The sequence below is a fragment of the Electrona antarctica genome (genome assembly GCF_951216825.1).
Source record: "Electrona antarctica genome assembly, chromosome: 18".
In the NCBI taxonomy this organism is placed as follows: domain Eukaryota; kingdom Metazoa; phylum Chordata; class Actinopteri; order Myctophiformes; family Myctophidae; genus Electrona; species Electrona antarctica.
Genome location: NC_136799.1, coordinates 37,252,086 through 37,275,270, shown reverse-complemented (window position 1 = coordinate 37,275,270; position 23,185 = coordinate 37,252,086). Strand labels below are relative to the sequence as shown.

The 23,185-nt window shown below is 44.1% G+C and overlaps 1 protein-coding gene across 1 annotated transcript in view; it reads right to left on the bottom strand.

Annotated features, from left to right (window-relative positions):
• The window catches only part of eif2ak4 (eukaryotic translation initiation factor 2 alpha kinase 4), a 69,809-nt gene that overhangs the window by 21,369 nt on the left and 25,255 nt on the right, over positions 1-23,185 (bottom strand). Inside the window, exons 19-31 of the mRNA XM_079528753.1 lie at positions 22,544-22,645; positions 22,401-22,451; positions 21,207-21,443; positions 19,155-19,230; positions 15,983-16,104; positions 15,453-15,502; positions 15,020-15,188; positions 12,677-12,793; positions 11,710-11,775; positions 11,101-11,271; positions 9,231-9,365; positions 5,977-6,090; positions 5,032-5,160 (exon numbers count right to left, since the gene is read on the bottom strand). Coding sequence (XP_079384879.1) covers positions 5,032-5,160; positions 5,977-6,090; positions 9,231-9,365; positions 11,101-11,271; positions 11,710-11,775; positions 12,677-12,793; positions 15,020-15,188; positions 15,453-15,502; positions 15,983-16,104; positions 19,155-19,230; positions 21,207-21,443; positions 22,401-22,451; positions 22,544-22,645 — 1,539 coding nt within the window. The remainder of the gene's footprint in view (positions 1-5,031; positions 5,161-5,976; positions 6,091-9,230; positions 9,366-11,100; positions 11,272-11,709; positions 11,776-12,676; positions 12,794-15,019; positions 15,189-15,452; positions 15,503-15,982; positions 16,105-19,154; positions 19,231-21,206; positions 21,444-22,400; positions 22,452-22,543; positions 22,646-23,185) is intronic.

Sequence of the window (23,185 nt, the reverse complement as noted above, 5' to 3'; positions counted from 1 at the left end):
GAATGAGGGGGGGGGGGGGGGGGGGGGGGGTGTTTGCCATATTTGGCCAATAAAAACAAAAAAGCATGGAACGGTCTCCAGAGGGTGAATTGGAGCTTATACCACAGAATGGTTCAGTCTGTAAAAGGGCCAGCATGTGAAAGTGAAAGGTGTTAACAATGGACTAGCGGGAGAGAGGAGAGATGGTTGAAAGGCTCTCTTCAAGGCCTTTACGCCACCTGACCAGTGGATGTGGCGCGAGCCGAGCCTGCATACAGACAGAATTTGCGGAGAAAGTGAAATCGCAAAGAGACAGACGCGCAGAAAACACACAGCTGTCCCGGGGAGGGCTGCGAGATACCGCTTTACAGCTCCTGACATTTTGGAGCGCTTGAGCCGGGCCCCCTTGTTTCCAGCTGAGAGGTAGCGCAGGGTAACCCAAAGTGGGTTCTTTTGGGGGGGGCTCAGGGGAAATAGAGTTGACCAATCAGTCCTGTTCTGTGCCAAAGGAGGATAGATGTAGGGCTGGGCAAAAGGTATCATGACCTTTCATACTTGAAAAAATAGCTTGATAGTTGAATATTTATCGCAATACAAATATTGAGGTCTTTGGTCAAAAATATCTGATCTCACTAGATACAGTAGCTCTTCATCTAGCCTAGCCAGCAGAAAGGATTAGATGACATCGGATGCCGGTTTCAGACGAAGAAATTCAACTCAAACAAGGTAAAAAAACGCCAGTGGAGTAGAGTCATAATGAGGAGCAAAATCACATTCAGTAGACGGAGGAAATGGCCAAACTAGAATGGGAAAAGGAAGAAAATAGAGAATAGAGTATAGTGGGCACAGTGAGAGGGGCTGTCTGCATACAGTGCTGTGCCAGGCAGTGAGGGAAAGCCAAACGCATGCACGCACGCGCACACACACACACACATTCATGCACGCACAGGCCTGACATCACCCTGTCTCATAAACATGAAGAATGTGACAGTGGCATGGCATCAGGGCTTTGGGACCAGGAATGCTGGGGCACTTCACCAGGGAGATAAAAAAAAAGAAAAGAAAAAAGCCTTAAAGGGAAGGTGTTTTGTAATATATCTGCCCCCCTCATTAGTGCTCACTGTAGGACGCCAGGACGGTGCCATTTTCTGTCACTGGCATTGGGGGTAAATCTTAGAGCCGTCCACAGCAAGCCTCTGGGATGCACTACTAGTAGACAGCGTTGTACGGTACCTCCACATTTCACCTTCCATAAATGAATAGGGTTGCAGATCTGCAGTGGTGGAAAAAGTACTGACATAATGCAGAATGTCCCCCCCATACAAATCTTTTGAAAATAGCAGACCTATCACAATGCATCGCATCGCGACACATTGTGAGCTTGTAGATCGGGTATTTTCAAGGGGTGGTTAATGTATGTTTTGTAATAATAATCAGAATCTAAAAGGTAACTAGTAGTGGATTATAAGTACAATATTTGCCTCTGAGATGTAGTGGAGTAGAAGTAAAAGTATTGGCAATTGGAAATACTCAAGTAAAGTATAAATACCTCAAAGTTCAGTACTTACGCAATTTGTTACTTTCCACCACTGCAGATCACATGCCCAATAGGGACGTCCGGTTTAAAGTGGCTAAGTGCGGCTGTTTCTATTTTTATTTATAAATATTGAACGGATTAAAAGTATTAGCAGGAGCTTGTGAATTGAACAATTACTGTAAACTAACGGTTTTGGACGTACGAGGTTTCAGCGACTGTGTACTGAGCATTATGGAGGACCGTTACGTGGAGATAAGGTTGTGTACTGAGCATTATGGAGGACCGTTACGTGGAGATAAGGTTGTGTACTGAGCATTATGGAGGACCGTTACGTGGAGATAAGGTTGTGTACTGAGCATTATGGAGGACCGTTACGTGGAGATAAGGTTGTGTACTGAGCATTATGGAGGACCGTTACGTGGAGATAAGGTTGTGTACTGAGCATTATGGAGGACCGTTACGTGGAGATAAGGTTGTGTACTGAGCATTATGGAGGACCGTTACGTGGAGATAAGGTTGTGTACTGAGCATTATGGAGGACCGTTATGTGGAGATAAGGTTGTGTACTGAGCATTATGGAGGACCGTTACGTGGAGATAAGGTTGACGGATGGCCAAACGTTCCTTTAACCCATTTAGGCCTGAGATCAGATTATAAAAATGTCTTCTACATCCTGACAGTTTTCTGAAAAAGCTACGTTTCTATGTCAGTGGTTCTTCGATTTTTCAAAAATAGCAGACCTACAAGCTACGAATTACAGGGAATTAACCCATTTTGGGCGGGAACCCCTTTTGGTGTTAGCATTATGTTATGCTTTAGCTATTGAAAAATAGCAGATCTAGAAGCTCATAGGTCTAGAGCTTGTAGGTCTGCTATTTTTGAAAAATCGAAGAACGACTGACATAGAAACATAGCTTTTTCAGAAAACTGTCAGGATTCAGAAGACATTTTTAGAATCTGATCTCAAGTCAAAATGGGTTAATTAAGACCCCCGGGGGGCTTTAGAAACAGAGACTATACAGGTGGATGCTGGGGAGGCGGTGGGATTTGCAAAACTTCATAGCAGGCAAGGCAGGGAGGCAGCAGAGACGCACGTCAGAACAGCAGTAGAGAAGCCAGGAATGAGCAGGTAGGCAGAGAAGATGAAATAGCCACTCTGATCAAGCAAAGAGCGTATGTGACTAGTCACCTGATCAGGTAGGCACACTCTCTTGAGTTGTCTGCCTGAACTAGCTACGCTGGCTGCACATCATATCGTCTAAATCCTAACAGTTTTCTAAAAAACAAACAAAACAAAGATATGTATTTGGCCGCGGATCCCCATCTCAAAACATATTGTTCCAGGGACCCCCGGAAGCAAAGATTTGAGTTCAAATGTATTCGAAGATTTTTGCACAACTTTATGATTTTTCAAAAATAGCAGATCTATAAGCTATTTTTGAACAGCCAAAGTATAAAATAATGGTTAAGACACAGATGCTTTCCCGGTTTTAGTGGGTTAACTATGGGCAGATTAGAAGTCGGACCATTATTCTCCCATCAACAGTGCGGGTTTTTCGCCCGGTTTCCAAACAGCGAATCAATCACACACGAGTATGAATTTGTCTACTGGCGGTGATTGATGGACGAGTCAACCGCTACAGAAACAAACTCTGTGCTGTATTGCCTCAGCATGGCTGTCAGGCTGTCCTCAATCAAAGGCCAACGCCGGCCGGCAATAGAGCCTGGATTCTCCGAGGTGTTTACTGCTTCAGATATCGTCAAGATAATGTCGGCTGCTGCTGCTGCTGGCGGACCACATTTTCCTACTGGCAAGTCAGCGGAGAAGCTGAATGGCAGCGTGTGAGGCTCTCTGTAGGAGAGGAGACGTTACTGCACTACCAGCAGAGATACACGGATCCCGTGGACTCTCGAACCTTCTTCATTTCAAGGACCTCCCGTTTTGGTATTGCGTTGAGCCACAGAAGAACCCCAGAACTCTGTACAGTACAAATGGAACCCGTTACCTTTACAGGTCCATTTGTACTGTCAGAGTTATAGACCTGTAAGGGTGCGCTTGGTTCCATTTGTATACAGTCAGAGTAATAGACCTGTAAGGGTCCATCTGGTTCCATTTGTACACTCTCAGAATGGTCCATTTGGGTCCTAGCTATCAATCATTTAGCTGGGGACCCCCTGGAACCCACTCAGAACACCTGAGGGGTCCCAGGACCCAACATTTAGAACCTCTGCTTTAAGTCAACAGCCCTTCCCCCCCCCCCCCCCCCCCATCAACATCTGGATCACGGAAAGCAAACATGACACTTTTTAGTTGAATTTCAAAACAACAAGTCCACGGGGGGGACTTGTTGTTTTGGCCAACACAGCTTCAACATGCTGTGTTGGCCTGTTGAAGCATACTCTGCTGCTTTCTTCCCAGTTTTGCAAGGTATACAGTAGTAAACAAAGCTAACTAAGAATGGAACGGTTTGTACTTTGTTTATAACCAAGCGGTCTATTGCGGCTTGGCAATTCCAGCAGATTTCTGCATATCGGACTACTAGCAATCCCAGAGATGAGTTATCTATCAAGGTTTTGTTTGTTATCATTTTGTGAGCCTTGTATGTTTTTGTTACCAAGGTTAGATCTTTCTTGAAAATAATAAGGGGCTTCGTAAATCGTAATGGGATTCTTGAGTTTAATCACTTAATTTCATACGTCGACGTCACGCGGTGAAGATAGCTGATCTACAACAAGCTGTGTGAATCCTTTAGAAAATGTGTCTGTAATATGATATCATGACCAGAATATGTAGGCCAGGCTAGTTTGTAAATTGATTGCCTCTTTCTTATATGATTTGACAATTTGGCCAATGTTTGACCAGTTTTCCATGTCAACACAAAGGCATTTACAGCTAAACATTGCTCTCAAAAATGTTTCTGAAAACATTTGAAGCGAGAAATAGACGATGCAGTACCTGAAAATGTATTCTATTTGATCAACTCATTTCCTTGTTTTTACGGCGCAACATTTATGGAATACTTTCATTACCACAAGCAATCAAATATGTCGTTTTGTTGTGTTTTGGGTCAATTTATTAATTAATGCATTAAGTAGCCGTGTAATAAGTGGGATAATGCATGGCTAGGTGGTCAATCTGGTCATTGTTGATATATATATAAATCACCCTGTCTGTGATTTATATATCAACAACGACCACCTAGCCATGCATTAACCCTTACATACTGTACTGACTGTGTGTTATAATACTGTGTTAGTGTGTGTGTGGTGCCTTGGAGTGCCTTGGAGCCAAGCACAGTTGTTGACGTAAGCAGCTGCAGGGTCAAAGGTCCTACTCTGACAGGGTTTAAAACAAGAGGGTCTTACCCAGACATAGGGACAGATAGACATACATACACACACACACACATACACACACACACACACACACACACACACACACACACACACACACACACACACACACAGCTGTGCATAGGAGACGGTGTGCCACCGCTCAACAACTTACAACTCACCTGTGAGACATCATAGGTGATGTCTGCCGAAACGCCGTTGCTCCACAGCTTCTGCGTGACGTTGACGGCTCGCGCCATGGAGGTGTGTCCCATGGGGACCACCAGGACATCACAGGAACTCATTGGGGGCTGACATGGACAAGAGAGACGGAGGTAATGGCATTCATTCTATGTCTGTCAGACTCAGAGATAAGTGCTGAGTTGGTCGGTGTGAGCTGAACATTCACACACCATCGGTGTGTGAATGTGGGAAGTGAGGACGCTGGCTTCGACTGTTCGCCACTTCACCTCCCAATGTATGAATGAATGAACCATTGTAAAGCGCTTTGACTTTGAGCACTTGGAAAAGCATACATATCACACTTGTGAGTATTTCTATATTGTGGTATTGCTATTTTTACTGAAGTAAAAATAAATTGAGTACTGGTAAGTGATCAGGTCAGCGCTGATTATCTGCATTGGAATGTGGTTCAAATCTGATTAGCAAAAAATATATTATAAAATTATAAAAAACTATCCGATTTGGCCAAAAATCTGATGTCAGTGTGACCACAGCGTAAATATCTGTACCAAAGGGTCATCTGGATATTCCTGCTTGTCCATGTCCAGTTTTCCTGGGCACAAGCCGCTGATAAGGCTGGAAGTCACACCGTTTTACATCGATAAACAAAGACATGACGCAGCTCCAAGAATAATGAGTCCAGAGAGGCACAGTAGATCATAGTTATTAACGCGTTGCTAAAAGTGGCTGCGACGGTTGACTGGAGTAATGAGGCATCATTAAATATGAAAGGCTGTCTGTGGCTCCTTCATTAAAAATAATTATGAATTTCAGTGTGAGAGAGTGTGTGTGTGTGTGTGTGTGTGTGTGTGTGTGTGTGTGTGTGTGTGTGTGTGTGTGTGTGTGTGTGTGTGTGTGTGTGTGTGTGTGTGTCTCTCTCTCACTGGCTCCTCCATGTTGGCCACGGCCAGACAGACTTTATCCAGGGCCACACTGGCCCCGACTGCCGAGGGGACCGGGACGGTGGATGGCGACGCAGGGCCCCGAAACTCCACGATCTACGAAGGAAAAGGACAGCAGCAAACCACTTTGATTACTTTAGAAATACTGACAGAAAAACACACGTGATTGTGAAAAAAGAGCAGAGCGTGGAAAACGCTTTAAAAGAAAATGTATTTATTTTTAACTGACTGCACACGGAAACGCTGCTAATTATGATAAGTTAATGTGCCTGTGTCTAAAAAGTAGGATCGACAAGGATCAACATATGGAATGTCATAACAGGTCAGCTCCATATATGGATATCTAAGGGTTGGAGGTTTGATGTCAGATGTAGAATTGTTGGCCGGCTCCAAGAAGATCTAGTAGAGGGTTTGACGATGTCAGATTGACATATGGAGTGTGTCACAAATTGATGGGCAAACCCATAGTCCCCCCACAGGGGTTCAAGGGTTGTGGATGAAGCAGAGATTGCGATTGAGCTTAGGGTCACTGTCTGTGACCTTAGAGTATATATGAATAGAGACGGCACTGGATATCTCCTCCCATCCACTTGCATTAAGTTGCTCAAAAGCGCATGAGGCGATTTCACTCAGGAACAGAGTGCATTCTGGGATGGATTTGCCCCAAACACATGAACGTTGACCATCATTGCACGCGTTCACGTATGAAACAGCGGCGTTCACGTATGAAACAGCGTTCACGTGTCATCGTGAACGTGCACAATGATAGTCAATGGACAAGCGCGTTCATGTGTTTGGCCCAGCGCTGCAATACCAAATTCGGCCACTATGTCCATTTCTCCTCAGGGTTTCCTCCGGGTGCTGTCTCTTAGAGTTCTCAATCTCTGCCCGAACCCGGCCCGGCCCGACCCGGCCCGACATTTTCGGGTAGGGCCGGGCCCAAAATGCACGATAATTAGTCGGGCCGGGCCGAGCCTCGGGCTCTGTGATTTTCCGTGATATATATATTTTTTTTTTATATAATTTTATTATAACAAAAATAACAATTCTGTTGTTTGTGTAATGTATTTATTTAATATGAAGAGGGCTGAGCTGGTGAATGTTGGCGATTAACTTTTACAGTTTAGGCTATTATACTATATGTGACTGAAGGAGGAGGCGGCGATGATCAGCAGCAGGCAGCAGCGCACCAAAGTGACAGAATAGAACGGTGGTTGTTGAACTTGCTACCGCTGGCTGGCCTCTGGTTTGCCAACCAAATGAGCTGCTTACTGCTCAGCATCAACTATATAACTTAAGTCAACTTGCCATATGCTTAAATATTTTATAAGACCATCGATTTATCCGCAATAGCTCGTTTTGGAAACGTCGGGGCTTAACGAGACACTGCTGTCTCGTTGAACCCAGCTGGGTGAATAAGCTAAATTAGGCTACCTAATCAACGGTAAATGCTCCATATAACTATGAAAGCGCCTGCACGTAATATAGTTACATGATGACCAAGCAATGTTACAGTCACACTGTATAGGCTACAGCTATTTGGTTTACAAATCGTATCGCAGCGCGCTGTAGCCTACAGCTATTTAATTTCCCCATCGTAGCGCAGCGCGCCTCGTTGTGTGCCCACTGCCCAAAATAAAAGATCTGCAAGCTGTCGACAGACTCGACACGCCATCGAGCGGCATGTTGATGGTTTGTATGTCTGTTCTTTTGGTTAGGCAACGCACATTACGCGTGGTATGTGGGTTTGAGAGGCAATGATTAATGTAAACTATACAGTAACCTAGTTGACAATTGTCATAATATTGCCAGTAGCCTAATGGACATAATTAACTGCGTCACTTCAGAGGATCGCTGCTACTTTGATTCAGAAGATGTTTACTCACCCCTGGAAATTGCTGGAAACCATTAGAATGTTGAAAATGGAACATTATCAGCCAATTGACGTGAGTTACATAAATCCTTTATTTCGGCGACTAGACTATAAGTGCGTTCTCTGACACGGTCGTCTCAATAATCCACGGCGCCGCGGCCATATAGTGGCATTTTTCTTTTTCCTTTTTTTCTCTTTTTTTTCACTCGGGCTTTTTCGGGTTTTCGGGCCTGACATTATGGTAATTGTTAGGGTCGGGCCGGGCCTCGGGCCGACCCAGTTAGGGTAGGGCCGGGCCTTAATTTTCAGGCCCGATGAGAACTCTACTGTCTCTATTCATATATACTCTAAGTCTCTGACCTACTTTTGGTAAACGACGACACGCTGCCTTCCCTAGACCGCAACCTTACGGTGCGTTTTAACAGCCTGGCGTATTTTCCGGAAGTGCGTTATTTGTCTATGGGACCCGGCAACTACTGGCGATAGCAGGTGAAGAGGCGAGGAGCGTCGTTCAAAAACATGAAAAATATTGTATCTTTGGACGACATCGTCCAGCGACAGCCAATCAAATCCATGTGTTGCTTTGTTGACAAAGCAACTGACAAATGACAAGTGACAGCAGGAACGCCCACTAGGAGATTTTTATGGCCCAGAGTCGCCGCTGTTCGCCCACCGTTAAAACGTACTGTGAGTGTGCCAGGTTTGGTCTACTGCTGTATGAGATACACTCCAGGTGAATTTGCCACCGGACAGACAATTACTATTATTTACTGACAGGACCGACTTGCTCCATATATTTTTGAACTCTTAAAAACTCTACCAAGGAGATCAAGGTGGCTTTGATCGTCAATGTATTTTAACTGTCCCTGTCGCTCTGTCGGAACTCAGATCAAAAGGAGACCAGAGCATTTTGTAGCTAGGGCCCCCCCAAAGTGCCTCTTAATGTCAGAATGGCTGAATCCATGGTGGTTTTTAAAATCGCTGTTAAAACAAATACCTGTATAGCATTGCTTTTCCATCGTTATTTAACCTGTGTGTTTGTTATGTTAGTGTATTTTATTTTACATTGTATGCAATAACTTTCGTGTTCTGCACTTTATAAGCTATCATTTTCTCAATTGCTATTATTATTATTATTATAGCGTCTCTATTATGGGCATAACAGCCGATACAGTCGGTGAAAATAAGTGAACATTAACCAAAAGTAGCAGATCTACAAGATCACAATGCACATTGTGAGCTTGTAGACGGAGCAGGAAAGAGCTTGTAGAGGGAAGGGGAAAAAAGGAGTGAACCAAGTACAGACACCTGGGGGACACCGGTCAACGATGAATTAAGTAACAAGGTTCTACCAGGACCTTACCAAGTGATCATAGCGCCCCCCTGCTGCCACTATGTCTGGCACGGTGCGCTTCCGCCTCTTGATGAAGGCCACGACCTGGAAGATGACCCCAGAGTGGTGCTGCACCTTGTAGACCAGGCCCAGGTTGACCACCACCTGTACCAGAGACAAAACACACACCATCAGCAGCTTGTACTGTAGACCAACCAGGCCCAGGTTGACCACCACCTGTACCAGAGACAAAACACACACCATCAGCAGCTTGTACTGTAGACCAACCAGGCCCAGGTTGACCACCAGCTGTACCAGAGACACAACACACACCATCAGCAGCTTGTACTGTAGACCAGGCCCAGGTTGACCACCACCTGTACCAGAGACAAAACACACACCATCAGCAGCTTGTACTGTAGACCAGGCCCAGGTTGACCACCACCTGTACCAGAGACAAAACACACACCATCAGCAGCTTGTACTGTAGACCAGGCCCAGGTTGACCACCACCTGTACCAGAGACAAAACACACACCATCAGCAGCTTGTACTGTAGACCAACCAGGCCCAGGTTGACCAGCACCTGTACCAGAGACACAACACACACTATCAGCAGCGTGTACTGTAGACCAGGCCCAGGTTGACCACCACCTGTACCAGAGACAAAACACACACCATCAGAGCAGTGTTGATTTCGTCGATTAACCCATTTTGACCTGAGATCAGATTCTAAAAAATGTCTTCTACATCCTGACAGTTTTCTGAAAAAGCTATGTTTCTATGTCAGTCGTTCTTCGATTTTTCAAAAATAGCAGACCTATAAGCTTGTAGCGCGCCACTCGGTGGCGCGCTATGAGCTTGTAGATCTGCTATTTTTCAATAGCTAAAGCATAACATAATGCTAACACCAAAAGGGGTTCCCGCCCAAAATGAGTTAAAACTATGACGAAAAATGTTCGTCGACTACCTATTTTCCCTGTTGAAAACTAAGCTACGGTGACTAAAACTAAGACTGAATATATATTATAATTTCATCAACAAATAAAAACTAGACTAAAATTTTAGGAAGGGACTAGTGGACAAAAGATCCAGTATAAGTAAGACACAAGTCATTTTACACTTGGTTGCATGCTGAAAATAGCCAATCAACAAGCTCACAATACGTCGCAGCACGACGTGTTGTGAGCTTGTAGATCGGCTATTTTCAGCAAGTGTAAAATCTGTCATTACTACGGCATCAAGGCCCGCCAAGATACATTTTAGTCGACTAAATCAACTGTACATTTAGTCGACTAAAATCGTATGATATTTAGTTGACTAAAACTAGACACTAACACATTCCAGGTGACTAAAATGTGACTACAACGAAAAGAAAACAATTGACTAAAACTAAAATCTAAATTTGCTGCTAAAATCAACACTGCATCAGAGTGCTGCTGCTGCCACCTTGTAGACCAGGCCCAGGGTTTACAGAGACAAAAAAACAACTCAAACCATTCCTAACACAAATCAGAGGAGTGAATTATAACCTCAAGACACATCCGTCCTCTTTCCTAGCCATAGGGAAGTACCTCGTGGCCATTGGCTACAAATCAATAATTACAGGAGCAGGCAAGACTGAGTGTTTGAAACCATATCCAGCTGCTGATCAGTGAAAATACCTTCCTGCTTCCACCGTGACTGACTGGGCAATATTATATAAGATTTATGGACCAAATGTCAATAATAGATACGTCTTGATTTTGTCATTCTTTCTCTAAACGTCCTTAAAAACTCATTTTAATTCAACAATATAACTCTAAATTATATTTGATATTTACATGAAGGTGGTCATGGCAAACACTGAGTTTACTTTTCATCAAAAAAAAAACGTGACATTTCTAACTAAGACCACTGACCTGCAGCTTGACCCCCAGCCTCTGCAGCTGCACGGTGAGTTCCTCCAGGTCCTTCAGGCCCTGCTTGGCCAGCTGCGTGACGGCCGTCTTCTGCTTGGTCAGCGACGACAGGAGCTCCCGCAGCTCCTGCAGCTCCCCCTTCTGCCCGATGTACTTGTACAGCGTCTGTAACTGGACCACAAGACCACGTCTTCTTCAAAACATGTCGGCACGTTGAAAATGTAATTCCAGTTAACGTACTGGCTATTTCTGCACACCCAGAAAGGGACACATCATCAGAGACTACCCAGAAATGGACACATCATCAGAGACTACCCAGAAAGGGACACATCATCAGAGACTACCCAGAAAGGGACACATCATCAGAGACTACCCAGAAAGGGACACATCATCAGAGACTACCCAGAAAGGGACACGTCATCAGAGACTACCCAGAAAGGGACACGTCATCAGAGACTACCCAGAAAGGGACACATCATCAGAGACTACCCAGAAAGGGACACATCATCAGAGACTACCCAGAAAGGGACACGTCATCAGAGACTACCCAGAAAGGGACACGTCATCAGAGACTACCCAGAAAGGGACACATCATCCGAGGACACTCACACTGTTGGTGGTCAGGGAAAGGTTGCAGAACTTTGCCTCCACTTCCCTCCTGGTCAGCTTTTCACTCTGGGACAAATACACATACAGGTTAATAAGGTTAGATTCGTTTTCCGTTTACTACATCATCTAGCAACAGCAAGCTATCAGAACCACTATAAAGGGACCATTTGGCGTAGACATATGGCCTATGGTAGACCTATTAAATAACTAACAACTACGGTAGATGGAGTTGGTCTACCTGCTTGTCTATTGAGAAATGGTGTGGTCGGATAGGACCACTACTGCTTGACAAGAGGTATTGCAGGAATTTCAAATGCCCAAATTGGATTAGATCAGTCATAGAAATTTCAACCCAGGTTCTGACATAAATCTGACGGATGGTAGCATGAACCAATCTTTAATCTAAGATTTTATTTAGATTTTTCAGTATATATAATTCACTTATGCAAAACAGTTATGCAGAAGATATACAAGTTCACAGCGTGTCACTTCTTGCCGCGCTGCACGCTTGTACATCTGCTATTTTTGGGGGGAAAACTGTTTTGAAAATGTTTGAATAATGTTGAATTAGGAAGTAGTTTGAGAACAACTGATTTAGAAGGCATTTGTAGAAGCCTTAAAGGGGAAAACCACCCATTTTCAACATTTTATTATGTCATTAATATAGCTTAGAGCTGTTGTGTGGAAATAATAAAAAAGTCCACTCATTTTGTGTTTCCTAGAACTGTAATCATGAACAAAATCAGTAACATGGTGAAACACATCTTGATGATGTCATCAAGATGTGTTTCACCATGTTAATGATTTTTTCAGACCTCTAGTTCTAGGAAACACAGAATAGGAGAACGTTTTGTATTATTTCCACACAACAGCTCTAAGGTACATTAATGACATAGTAAAATGTTGAAAATGAGTGGAATGCCCCTTTAAGGGACAAGTGCAGGTGTGTGTTGTCGTGCACTGATACCATGGCGTCACACAATATGTTGGAAGCCTGGCTCAGTCTGTCCTCTGGGACACCGCTATGCAGCAGGATGGCCTTCAGCAGGCTGGTGTGGTTCACGTAAATGTGATAGTTCCTCTCCTGTGGTCCAACGCACGCACACACACACACGAGCAAACACACACACGCACACACACAAAGCATTAACACACCCCCTGAAACTGAAATTAAGGCTCGGTCGTCCGTCACACTTTAAGAGGCGATGCTGTACAATGGAGGTTTTCAGTGAATAATGACCGCCGTGTCCGGCGGCTGCCCTCTCATTGCCTCTGACTCATGTTCACTTTAAAAGGCTTTCACACAAACAGGTGAGCTGCATGAACAGGAATCCGTGGACGGCGGGTTCCCACCGCTTCCAAGAGATAGTTGTCTTCTTGTTTTGACAATTATTTTGGTTTTCTTTTTCTTGTCCGTGTATTCTAGTCTCAGGTCTCACTGCCAACTCCTAGGGGGTCCGAGGGAGAGCACAGACGACCATGCGTCTCGCTGCCGATACGAGCGACGTCACACACGCTTCTTATCGCCTGACAGGGAGGAGTGTGACTGGGAGCAAAGGAAGGAAACCACCTAACTCCATTTTAGATTTTGATCAAATTTGGATAATTACAACATTCTAGGACAATGACATAATTTCCAGGACATTTGGACTATTTAAAGATTTTCCATGAATGGAAACCTGCATGAAAACATTCCAGGTTTTCAAGGTTTCCCACCAGGACGCATGGGGAGGGACCCTGCTGAAGGATCACCCAGGGTCTAAACACTGGGTTGACTGAGTTCAAGGCACTGATGGAACAAGTATTCGCATGTTTTACTTAAGTAAAACTATCACTGTCGCAAGTTACAAGTCGAAGTGCGGATTCTGGAATTCAAAATGTACTTGTGTAAAAGTACAAAAGTATCGGCTAATATAGTAGCAAAAGTAAAGTACTCATTATACAGAATGTCCCATTTCAAAGTGTGGCCGAAATGTGGTATGTTTTGTGATATAATAATCGAAAACTACAAAGTAAACTAGTAACTAGAGTTTTCAACTAATTGTAGTGGAGTAAAAGTATAAAATTTGCCTCTGAGATGTAGTGGAGGTAGAAGCAAAAAGTATTGGAAATACTACAATACTAAAGTACAAAATTCCTCAAATTCTTTTTACTTCAGTTTCCAGCACTGGTTCCGGCTACATACAAATGAGAAGTGAGCTAAACACTGCACAGGAAATGGACTGTTTGGGGAGAGAAGGAAGGAAGAGGACAGAACTGCTGCGTGTTAACACACTCACCCTGTAAATATGTAGCTCTGACATAATGCATATGGAATGATCTGTGAAATGTGGAATGGGAGGAATGTGCACTTCCACACTACAACGGGAAATACCAATGAGACATCCATGCAAAAACAAAAACAGGGGAATGTGCGGCTGGAACGCAACTTCACTTAATCATTACGGCGTATACATGTACAGTATGACAGGGCAGGTTGTCTAATGCAAAACAGAAATTAGATATTCCCTCAGGACCCAAACTAGTGAAAATAGCAGATCTACAAGCTCACAAACGGGTCGCTTCGCACCGCGTTGTGAGCTTATAGATCGGCTATTTTCACTACTTCTTAAATATTTGTTGTAATTTATGGAATTTCTTAGATTTTTCTTAATTTCTTCATGAAATTACTAGGGGGGAAAAAATCCTTTTAATTCATGAAAGGTTTGGCTTTTTCGGGAATGTTCTTTGTAAATGTTTTGAAATAATAATAATATTAATAATAATAATGAAAAACCAAATGTAGGAAACAAAAACTAAGGGGACCCATAACGTGTCCACGACCCACAAATGTGTCTGGGAACCAGTGGTCCAAAGCCCAAACAAACCACACCAATGGGTCGCCATGCAACAACTCGCACCCAAACCAAACGCTTGTGAGGAGTAGTGGCATTGCGACCCATTGGTGAGGTTTGGGCCATTGAATTGAACCAGTTATATCACACCGCTGGGACGAACGCTAAAACCATCTTGTCCCATCTCGACCCCTTTGGTGTGGTTTGGGCTTAACCAAAGCCCCCAGTGAAGCTCTCCAACGTTGAGGCGCTCGGCCCTAGTGGTAAGAGTGGGGACTGCAGGCGGACCCGTGAAGTTATGACGAGGAAACCCGTGCATCTGCGGCTTTAACATTGAGCGCAGAAGTAGACGGTTCTTCCGGGTGCTTCAAAACGCCACTGAGCAACTTCCACTGAAATTAATAGCGGGGGGGCAGGGCTATCGCTCCGGTTCAGTCTCTATCCTTTTAATACTCTATGGGTTTAACCGGACCAACCTGCAGTGCGGGGAACTCCTGGACGATCTCCGAGACAACGTAGATGACCTCGGCGTCGGGCAGCAGGCTGTGGGTGACGGGGACGACGATGTCGAACGCACACTCCAGCAGCTCCCTGGGGTGGGCGCGGTCCAGCTTCCTGGGACGGAACACGCGCTCGATGCTGTACCTGTCGGATACAGTACACACACACACACACACACACACAGACACACACACAGACATGCACGCATAGATTAACTTTGGCCGCAGACACCCATCTCAAAATGTTTTTCCAGAGACCCATCAGAAGCAAAGATTTGACTTAAAAAACGCTGGAAAAGAATATATTGTCTGTATATATTATATACAGACAACCAACATCCCCTTCCATATGAAACAGTACATTGTGATTATGGGTGGACAACAGAGGAAGACATCCATTTAACTTTACCTTTTGAGATATGTTATGTTATTGCGGGCCACAAATCTCGCAAATGCCATCTGAGGAGGACACAGACAGAGCGGGGAAAACCTCAATGAGTATTTCTTGGCATAATACGAGGACAATAGTAGTCAGTTAGTCAGTTTACACAGTAAGCCAGGCTGTAATCAATCACAGTGTGAAAACAGCCATAAAAGATAAATGGTGCATTCATATAGCTCTTTTATCCAAAGCACTTCACGTAGATTGTGCAATACATTCACCCGTTCACACACACATTCATACACCGAGGAAACCGTGCAAGGCACCAACCTGTTCATCGGGAGCAATTAGGGGTTCAGTGTCTTGCTCAAGGACACTTCGACACTAACTCTGGGGGAGCCCGGAATCGAACTGGGAACCTCACGGTTTTCCCATCCGCTCTACCGGACACTCTACCCCGGAGGCACTGCCGCCCCGGCCATTCCGCGCGTGTGTGTGTGTGTGTGTGTGTGTGTGTGTGTGTGTGTGTGTGTGTGTGTGTGTGTGTGTGTGCTCACACGGAGGTCGTAGGGCAGTGTAACCAGCATTCCGCTGTGGTCCATGAAGCAGGCCAACTCGCTGCCATCGTGCAACTTCCTGTTTCTGGGGAGGAGCAACGGCGTTTGGAGACGCACCGCACCTAGAGAGAGAGAGAGAGAGACACACACAAACGCACACACGGACTGCATTTATATTGTGCTTTTTCCATGTATTTCACATTCACATACACACACTATTCACACACCGACGGCAGATAGGAAACCATGCCAGGTACAAACCTGCTCCAAGACAGCCGCTCTACCTCCTGAGTCACTGCCGCGGCCCCCCACACGCAAGCACGCACACACAAAATAATGCATTACAGGCAACATCTACATAACAAAACATAACCCCCTAACCCCCCCGGGGGGCCGATACAACAAACTGAGCATAAACAAACAATGTACAGCTGGACACCATCAGCAGCCATGTACAGAAATAACCCAGTGGCACCTGTGGTGCTCGCCCCCTGCCCGGCGCAACAGTACACGCATTGTTCGCTCTTCCACCGGAGCAGATGGTTAACGGCGGGGTCCTAAAAACGGACTTAGGGGACAGGTCAGGAGTCCAAGTGCTTCGCAGCGGACGGTAAATCATTATTGTAAACTTTAGCTGTTGAAACATAGCAGATCTGATTTTTGAAAAATCGCCCTAAATCGGGCTTTTAGGGACAGGTCAGGAGTCCAAGTGCTTCGCAGCGGAGGGTAAACAGAGGACCTGCACAGGGCTCCCTACCACACTCCCGCACCAGAGCCATCTAATAGAAGAGTTACGATATTGAGGGGGCAGAAACCGAGCGCTTGAGCGCTGTTCATGCAGTCTGAACTGAGACAAGCTGGAGTTGGAAATACATTGTTTTCAACGAGGGCGGCGCAAATAAGAGCTATTTTAAGCATGTGTGCAGCATGACAACTGTTTTAAAGTATTGTACAGTAACAACTAAAGTCTCTTTAATGTTTATGTTGTACTATTACTACCAAACAATCTAAAATAAAGGGATTTAAGATCATTAAAGCCGGGCTGTTGCCTGAGTCCAATGCATTTCTGCCTACTTCCGGTCCAGGACTTGTCCCAGTTGGTTGTCCCCATTCTCAATAGATGTCTATGTAGGAGAGCCGCCATTGGACTGGCCCCATGAAGTGAACAGAGTTTTGGTAACTCTGTCAATATCTAAGGCTCTGTCCCAGTGTAGTAGTACACTCCCCTATAGGCCTGTCACCATTATTACATAATCTCCTAATCACAATTATGTGAGATAATTGCAAGTATTTTTAGATAATCATCACTCGTTTCCATGTTGAAAAATGTACATTCATACATTTAAAAAAAAATTGTTTATTATTTCTGCAATTTTGTTAATTTTTTGGAAATACGTTTTTTGTGTGTGGAAATGATTCAATGTGTCAGTGATTTATTTGTATATTTAAGACGTTATGTGTCATATCTGCTCTGTGCAATTTGTGATTACGAAGCCTAAAAGGCATACAGAATCACAAATTGTGACGTTCCATTGTTCAATGCAAAAAAAAAAACACACAATTAAATCCTTAAAGGGATACTTCACCCTTTTTGCAAAAGAATATATATCAATGACCTTTATAAGATTTAGAACACTTTCCTGGCGTTATTTTTTGTGTAATCACTGATTTTAGATATTTTAGGTTAACGCAATACGGAAGAGTGTCTCTGACGTCAGAGCCACTCTTCCGTATTGGTACCGGACTACATTGTCTCTTCACACTGCAGCTATAGACCAGCCCCACGGACACTGTTCCACCTACCTACAACCTTCGTTGACTCCACCCCCACATGCGCATTTGTTATTGTGTTTGTGTCATGTCGCCGTCGTCAGCAGAGCAGCACCAGAGTATACAGAAAAAAACAACTCAGAGGAGACGCGCTGTGTAGTGTTGCCACGAATCCCCCCTTGTTATTTGTCAAGGGTTCCCAACTGTCCCGTAAAATACGGGATCGTACCGTATTTGGCAACTAAAAGACCTGTCCCGTAATGAACCCATACGGGACGCACTTAATCCCGTATTTTGGGCTCGTGGAAAAATGACAGCGCGTTATGGTGATTCTCAGTCACTCGCTCCCATGCAGACACACAATTTACAATTTACAATTTAGGCATTTAGCTCTTAATCCAGAGCGACTTACATTAAGCACATCAAGAAACATGCGTAAGCTAAGAACGTAACTAGAACATATCTATATATAGACAAGTAATAAGAAGGGGCAGCCGACTGAGCTATAGGAACAGGAAAGCAAGACACTGAAACCTGGTGTCTGGAAGGGCGCTAGGCTCAGCTCATTGGTCAGTACTCTTCATAGGCATGCAGCAGAGCCAATCACTATGCAGTATCGTATCTTAGCAACTATTTCACCACGCTCCGGTCCACAACATTGAAAAAACAAATGGATGCTGTTGACAGCCAAAAATCTTATCTACCTCAGAGTCAGAAAGTTCTAGTAGTGAGATAGAACTAAAAAGAAGAAAAACTAAGTGCAGAGCTGAGTGGGAAAAAGATTCGGTGGATTTTTATGAAACAAAAGCTTTGCAGTTTGAAAGTGGATATTCAAGCTTTCCCTACAGCTGCAATGTTGGTGAGTTTAATGTTGTTTAATACAAGCAGATGCAAATTGGATGAATGGGGAGTTAATGGATGGTTTATGGCAAGTCACTTCATATCATTATAATACATCTAGAGTTGGGGGGGGGGGGGATTCGTGGCAACATAGCACGTCTCTCTGGTGCTGCTCTGCTGACGACGGCGACATGACACAAACACAATAACAAATGCGCATGTGGGGGTGGAGTCAACGAAGGTTGTAGGAATGTAGGTAGGTGGAACAGTGTCCGTGGGGCTGGTCTATAGCTGCAGTGTGAGGAGACGATGTAGTCCGGTAGCAATACGGAAGAGTGGCTCTGACGTCAGAGACACTCTTCCGTATTGCGTTAACCTAAAATATCTAAAATCAAAAATTACACAAAAAATAACGCCAGGTAAGTGTTCTAAATCTTATTAAGGTCATTGATATATATTTTTTTGCAAAAAGGGTGAAGTGTCCCTTTAATCGCAACTATTTACGTGACAACGAATGGTCAGCTTTAAATGTTGTAATGGTGACAGCCTTACACTGACGTACCGTGCCTCTTGAAGATCCTGGTGATGGCTTCATGCACGTACTGCTGCAATTTGGCAGCGTTGAAATTGAAGTTGCCCTGGAGGAGGGAGAGAGCAAAACAAACAGGCTCTGTTAGGGACGTCGGGGAGACATCCATTAAGCACTTACAGGCCCCTCTGCCGCTCCTCTGTTATATGGACCAGATGACTGCCGTTTTGTGTGTGTCTACAGTGACACCTACAGGTTGGAGAGGGACAGACACTCTAATAGATCAATGATTGCCTCTGGTTAGTCTACAGGTGTGTTAACTCTTAATGACTTATCTGCTGCACGGGGTCGAGACATGCACACACGCTCACGGTGCACCAGGGAAAAAAGCCCTGGGTGGCATCTAAACAAATGTATTTATTCTCTCATTACTGCATTACTGTTCTGGCTAGACGCCACACTTCATTGCATTGTCAAAGTATTTGTATACTCTGTGCATGACAATAAATTGAATCTAATCTACATAAGAATGCTACGAATGGCACTTGATGTCAAGAGTCAGACCGATCACAGACTTGCTGGAACCCAGCCTGTGCACAACCTCAGATAGGTGCCCTCCTAGACCCTCCCACAACTGGCCTCGTCACACGGGCACCTTTGCTCTGGAACACCCTGCCCTCGGCTCTTAGGCTAGCAGAGTCAGTGAGTGTTTACAAAGCTTTTAAAAACACATTTGTTTGTCATTAGTGTTTCTCCTAATGATGCATGCTTAGGTCAGCTTAGGTTGCACAAACTTGTTTACCAGCAGACTACAAAATACAAATGCAGTTTTAAAATGTCCTATTATATTATTTTGTTCGATTGTCTTTGATGTTTTTGATGTTTTGTTTGATGTTTCTGATGTATCGTCTTTGATGTTTTTGATATTTCTGATGTATCGCAGATGCGTCGCAGTCCCGCCCCCTACCATGGCCCAGGAAATGATTCTCCGTTCATTTTCCTCAGACATTTCAGAAAGTATTTATTTAAAGACGTTTACGCCGCGGACAAAGCCAACTCGAGTCGTGACAAATCATGACAACAAACACAATTTTTTGGGCCGAACAAATAATTAGAAAGAAGAAAAACACTTTTCTTGTTGTTTTTCTTCTTTGTAATTATTTGTTTGGCGTAACCGTCTTTAAATAAATACTTTTTGAAATGTCTATGGGAAAAATGCATTGGGATTCATTTCCTGGGCCATGGTAGGGGGCGGGACTGCGACGCTCTATATAAATAAAATGTATTAATTGTTCTTAATTATTTCATTCATTAATTCATTCATGTCACATGAATGGACCTCTACGGCCAGCGTTCATTTTGACAGCAAATTTTGATTTAGTTTAATTTTTTTCGAATAAAATTCCATTTAGTTTTAGTCATATTTTAGTCATTGTCTCGAGTAGCGGTACATATAGGAGGACTGACTCCGGCCAGTGAAGTCTCTAAAGTAGGGTTTAAGTTAATGTGGTTAAAAAGGGGAAGATATGAAGAAAATAAAACGCCAACAAGTTGAACGAAAGTGACTGAGAGTGTGCTGATTCACCCATAAGGAATTTGGGATTTTGTGTGCAAAACAATACTTTCATGATCATTCAAGGCAAGTATGTTAATGTTACAAAGCGTTAAGTATTGACATAATGTTTGTGACCTTGACTATATTGCAACAGTTCCATTTACATGTGGACTAGGCCTGCACGATTAAAAAAAGAAAAAACAAAAAGAAAAAACCACAACATGGGTGATTCATACATACTGTACATCTGTGTTGAATTATTTGCTTCTGAACAATAGTGCCGACAATGTCAATCATACCACGATGTAAAGCAAACAACACACACTGTTAACTCATACAACTCCTTTGGGTTCTCTCATCTCTCTTCCTCATTCATCCTGCTGTCCCATCCCTGCTACTAATCGACACAAGCCGCTATGCAGTTCGGAGGTGCTCTCCGGCAGGGTCTCATATATTATTCTTGTTTTGGGGCGCTTTGTGGTTACTATAATAACCATGCATAGTGAAGGAGGCATAAACAGATACGTTACCTTGTGCAGGTCAATGTCGTAGGTGTAGTCCATGACGGGCGTGGGGCTCTGGGCAAACAGCTGGCCCACCATGGTGCGATAGGCCTTGCCGTTGGTGTTGGCCATGGTGTGCTGCAGCACCTCGTGCAGCTCAGACTCGGCCATGTGCGGCGGCGGCAGCAGCTCGCTCCGCAGCAGCTCCTGGGCCGTGGGCCGCCGGGCCGGGTCGTGGTTCAGCAGCCACGCTATCACCGACCTCTGTAGAGGGGGGGGGGTACACACGCCATTTTTGGAAAGAGCTTGGGCCCCTTCACAGGTGTTACCGCTGATACTAATGAAGGCTCTGTTGTTGGGAAACACTCTGCTACACCAGTGGGTCTCAAAGTGTCCTTGTTGAGTGGGTTCCAAATGCCGCCCCGTACGGGTGTGTAACTCTGAGAGTGCACAAATGGAACCAAATGGACCCTTACGGGTCCATTTCATTCCATTTGTACACTCTCAGAGTTATGGGGGTCCTTGAAATTAAAAGGTTTGAGAATAGCAAACTGCACACTAAATGAAACAGAGCCTTAATTAGTATCATCGGTAACACTTGTGAAGGAAGTAAGGAAGCGGCCCGGAATGTTGAAACATACATAAAAAAGCTGACATTTTTCCGCTATGCTTTACCTTATTTAAAGTATAAAATATATTTAAAAAAAACATTAGGAAGCCTAAAAGGCAAAGAGAAATGTAATTTCCAACGCCAAAAACAATTAAGTCGTTAATCGCAATTATTTGTGTGACAATTCATCGTCAACTTAAATGTGTAATCGTGACAGCCCTATCTTGGGGGTGGGGGAGGGGTTTGAGCGTGGAAAAAAGGAGAACTCAATGAGAGAATGATGTAAAATAAAGTGATATATAACAAGATATACAGTAAGTATCTAGTATCATTAATCCATTTAAGGCCTGAGACCGATTCTACAAATGCCCCAGTAGTTTTCAAGATTAGAAAAAAAGAGCCAACCCACAAATCTAAGATGACGCTTTTCCGGTTTTAATGGGAGAAAAAAAACATTTCTATGGTGTTTTTATTTTTCCATTACCCTCCCCCATAAGAGCATAGGGTCTGTGCACTAACTAGCAGAGCCACCAGGCCATTTCTTCAGGTCCTAAAAACATTAGGGGGGTGAATTACATTTTAAAATGCTGAACAGGGGGACATCGGCTCACCTGTGTGCCTTGTTCGTACTCGCTGAAATCTTCGGGGAATTGGATGGCCTCCTGCGGAGTGAGAAGAGATCAGGGTAAGGAACAACTTTCCCAGGAGTTCAAACTAAAGCCCCTTCTCGTTCCCCCCTTGGCGAGGGACTCACCGTGCGGAGCTGGCCCAGCACAGAGATGCGCTCGGAGCCAGTGGTCATGGGCCTGTAGGACATCTCAAACAGGATGATTCCAAGGCTGAACAGGTCCACTTTCTGAAGACACACAGAGAAGATGACTGGAGGAATATCACATACACAACAACACTCAATGCTTTGTATACTAAAAACTGGCATAATGCAGATGAAATTTCCGCTTTGGCACGAGTCACATGTTAGGCCATTAAGTCTTTGACGCGTTCCAGCCAGGGGCTATAACAACTAGAGTAAGTACAGCAATTATACCACAATTCAGTATGACGTAATCATAATATATATATTTTTATTACAAGGTATGTCTACACATACGAGGCTTTGCTCTCATTACACTGAAGCAACCGTATAGATTTTTATTTATTTATTATTTAACCCATTTTGGGCGGGAACCCCTTCTGGTGTTAGCATTATGTTATGCTTTAGCTATTGAAAAATAGCAGATCTACAAGCTCATAGCGCAACCACCGAGTGGCGCGCTACGAGCTGTTAGGTCTGCTATTTTTGAAAAATCGAAGAACGACTGACATAGAAACATAGCTTTTTCAGAAAACTGTCAGGATGTAGAAGACATTTTTAGAATCTGATCTCGGGCCTAAATGG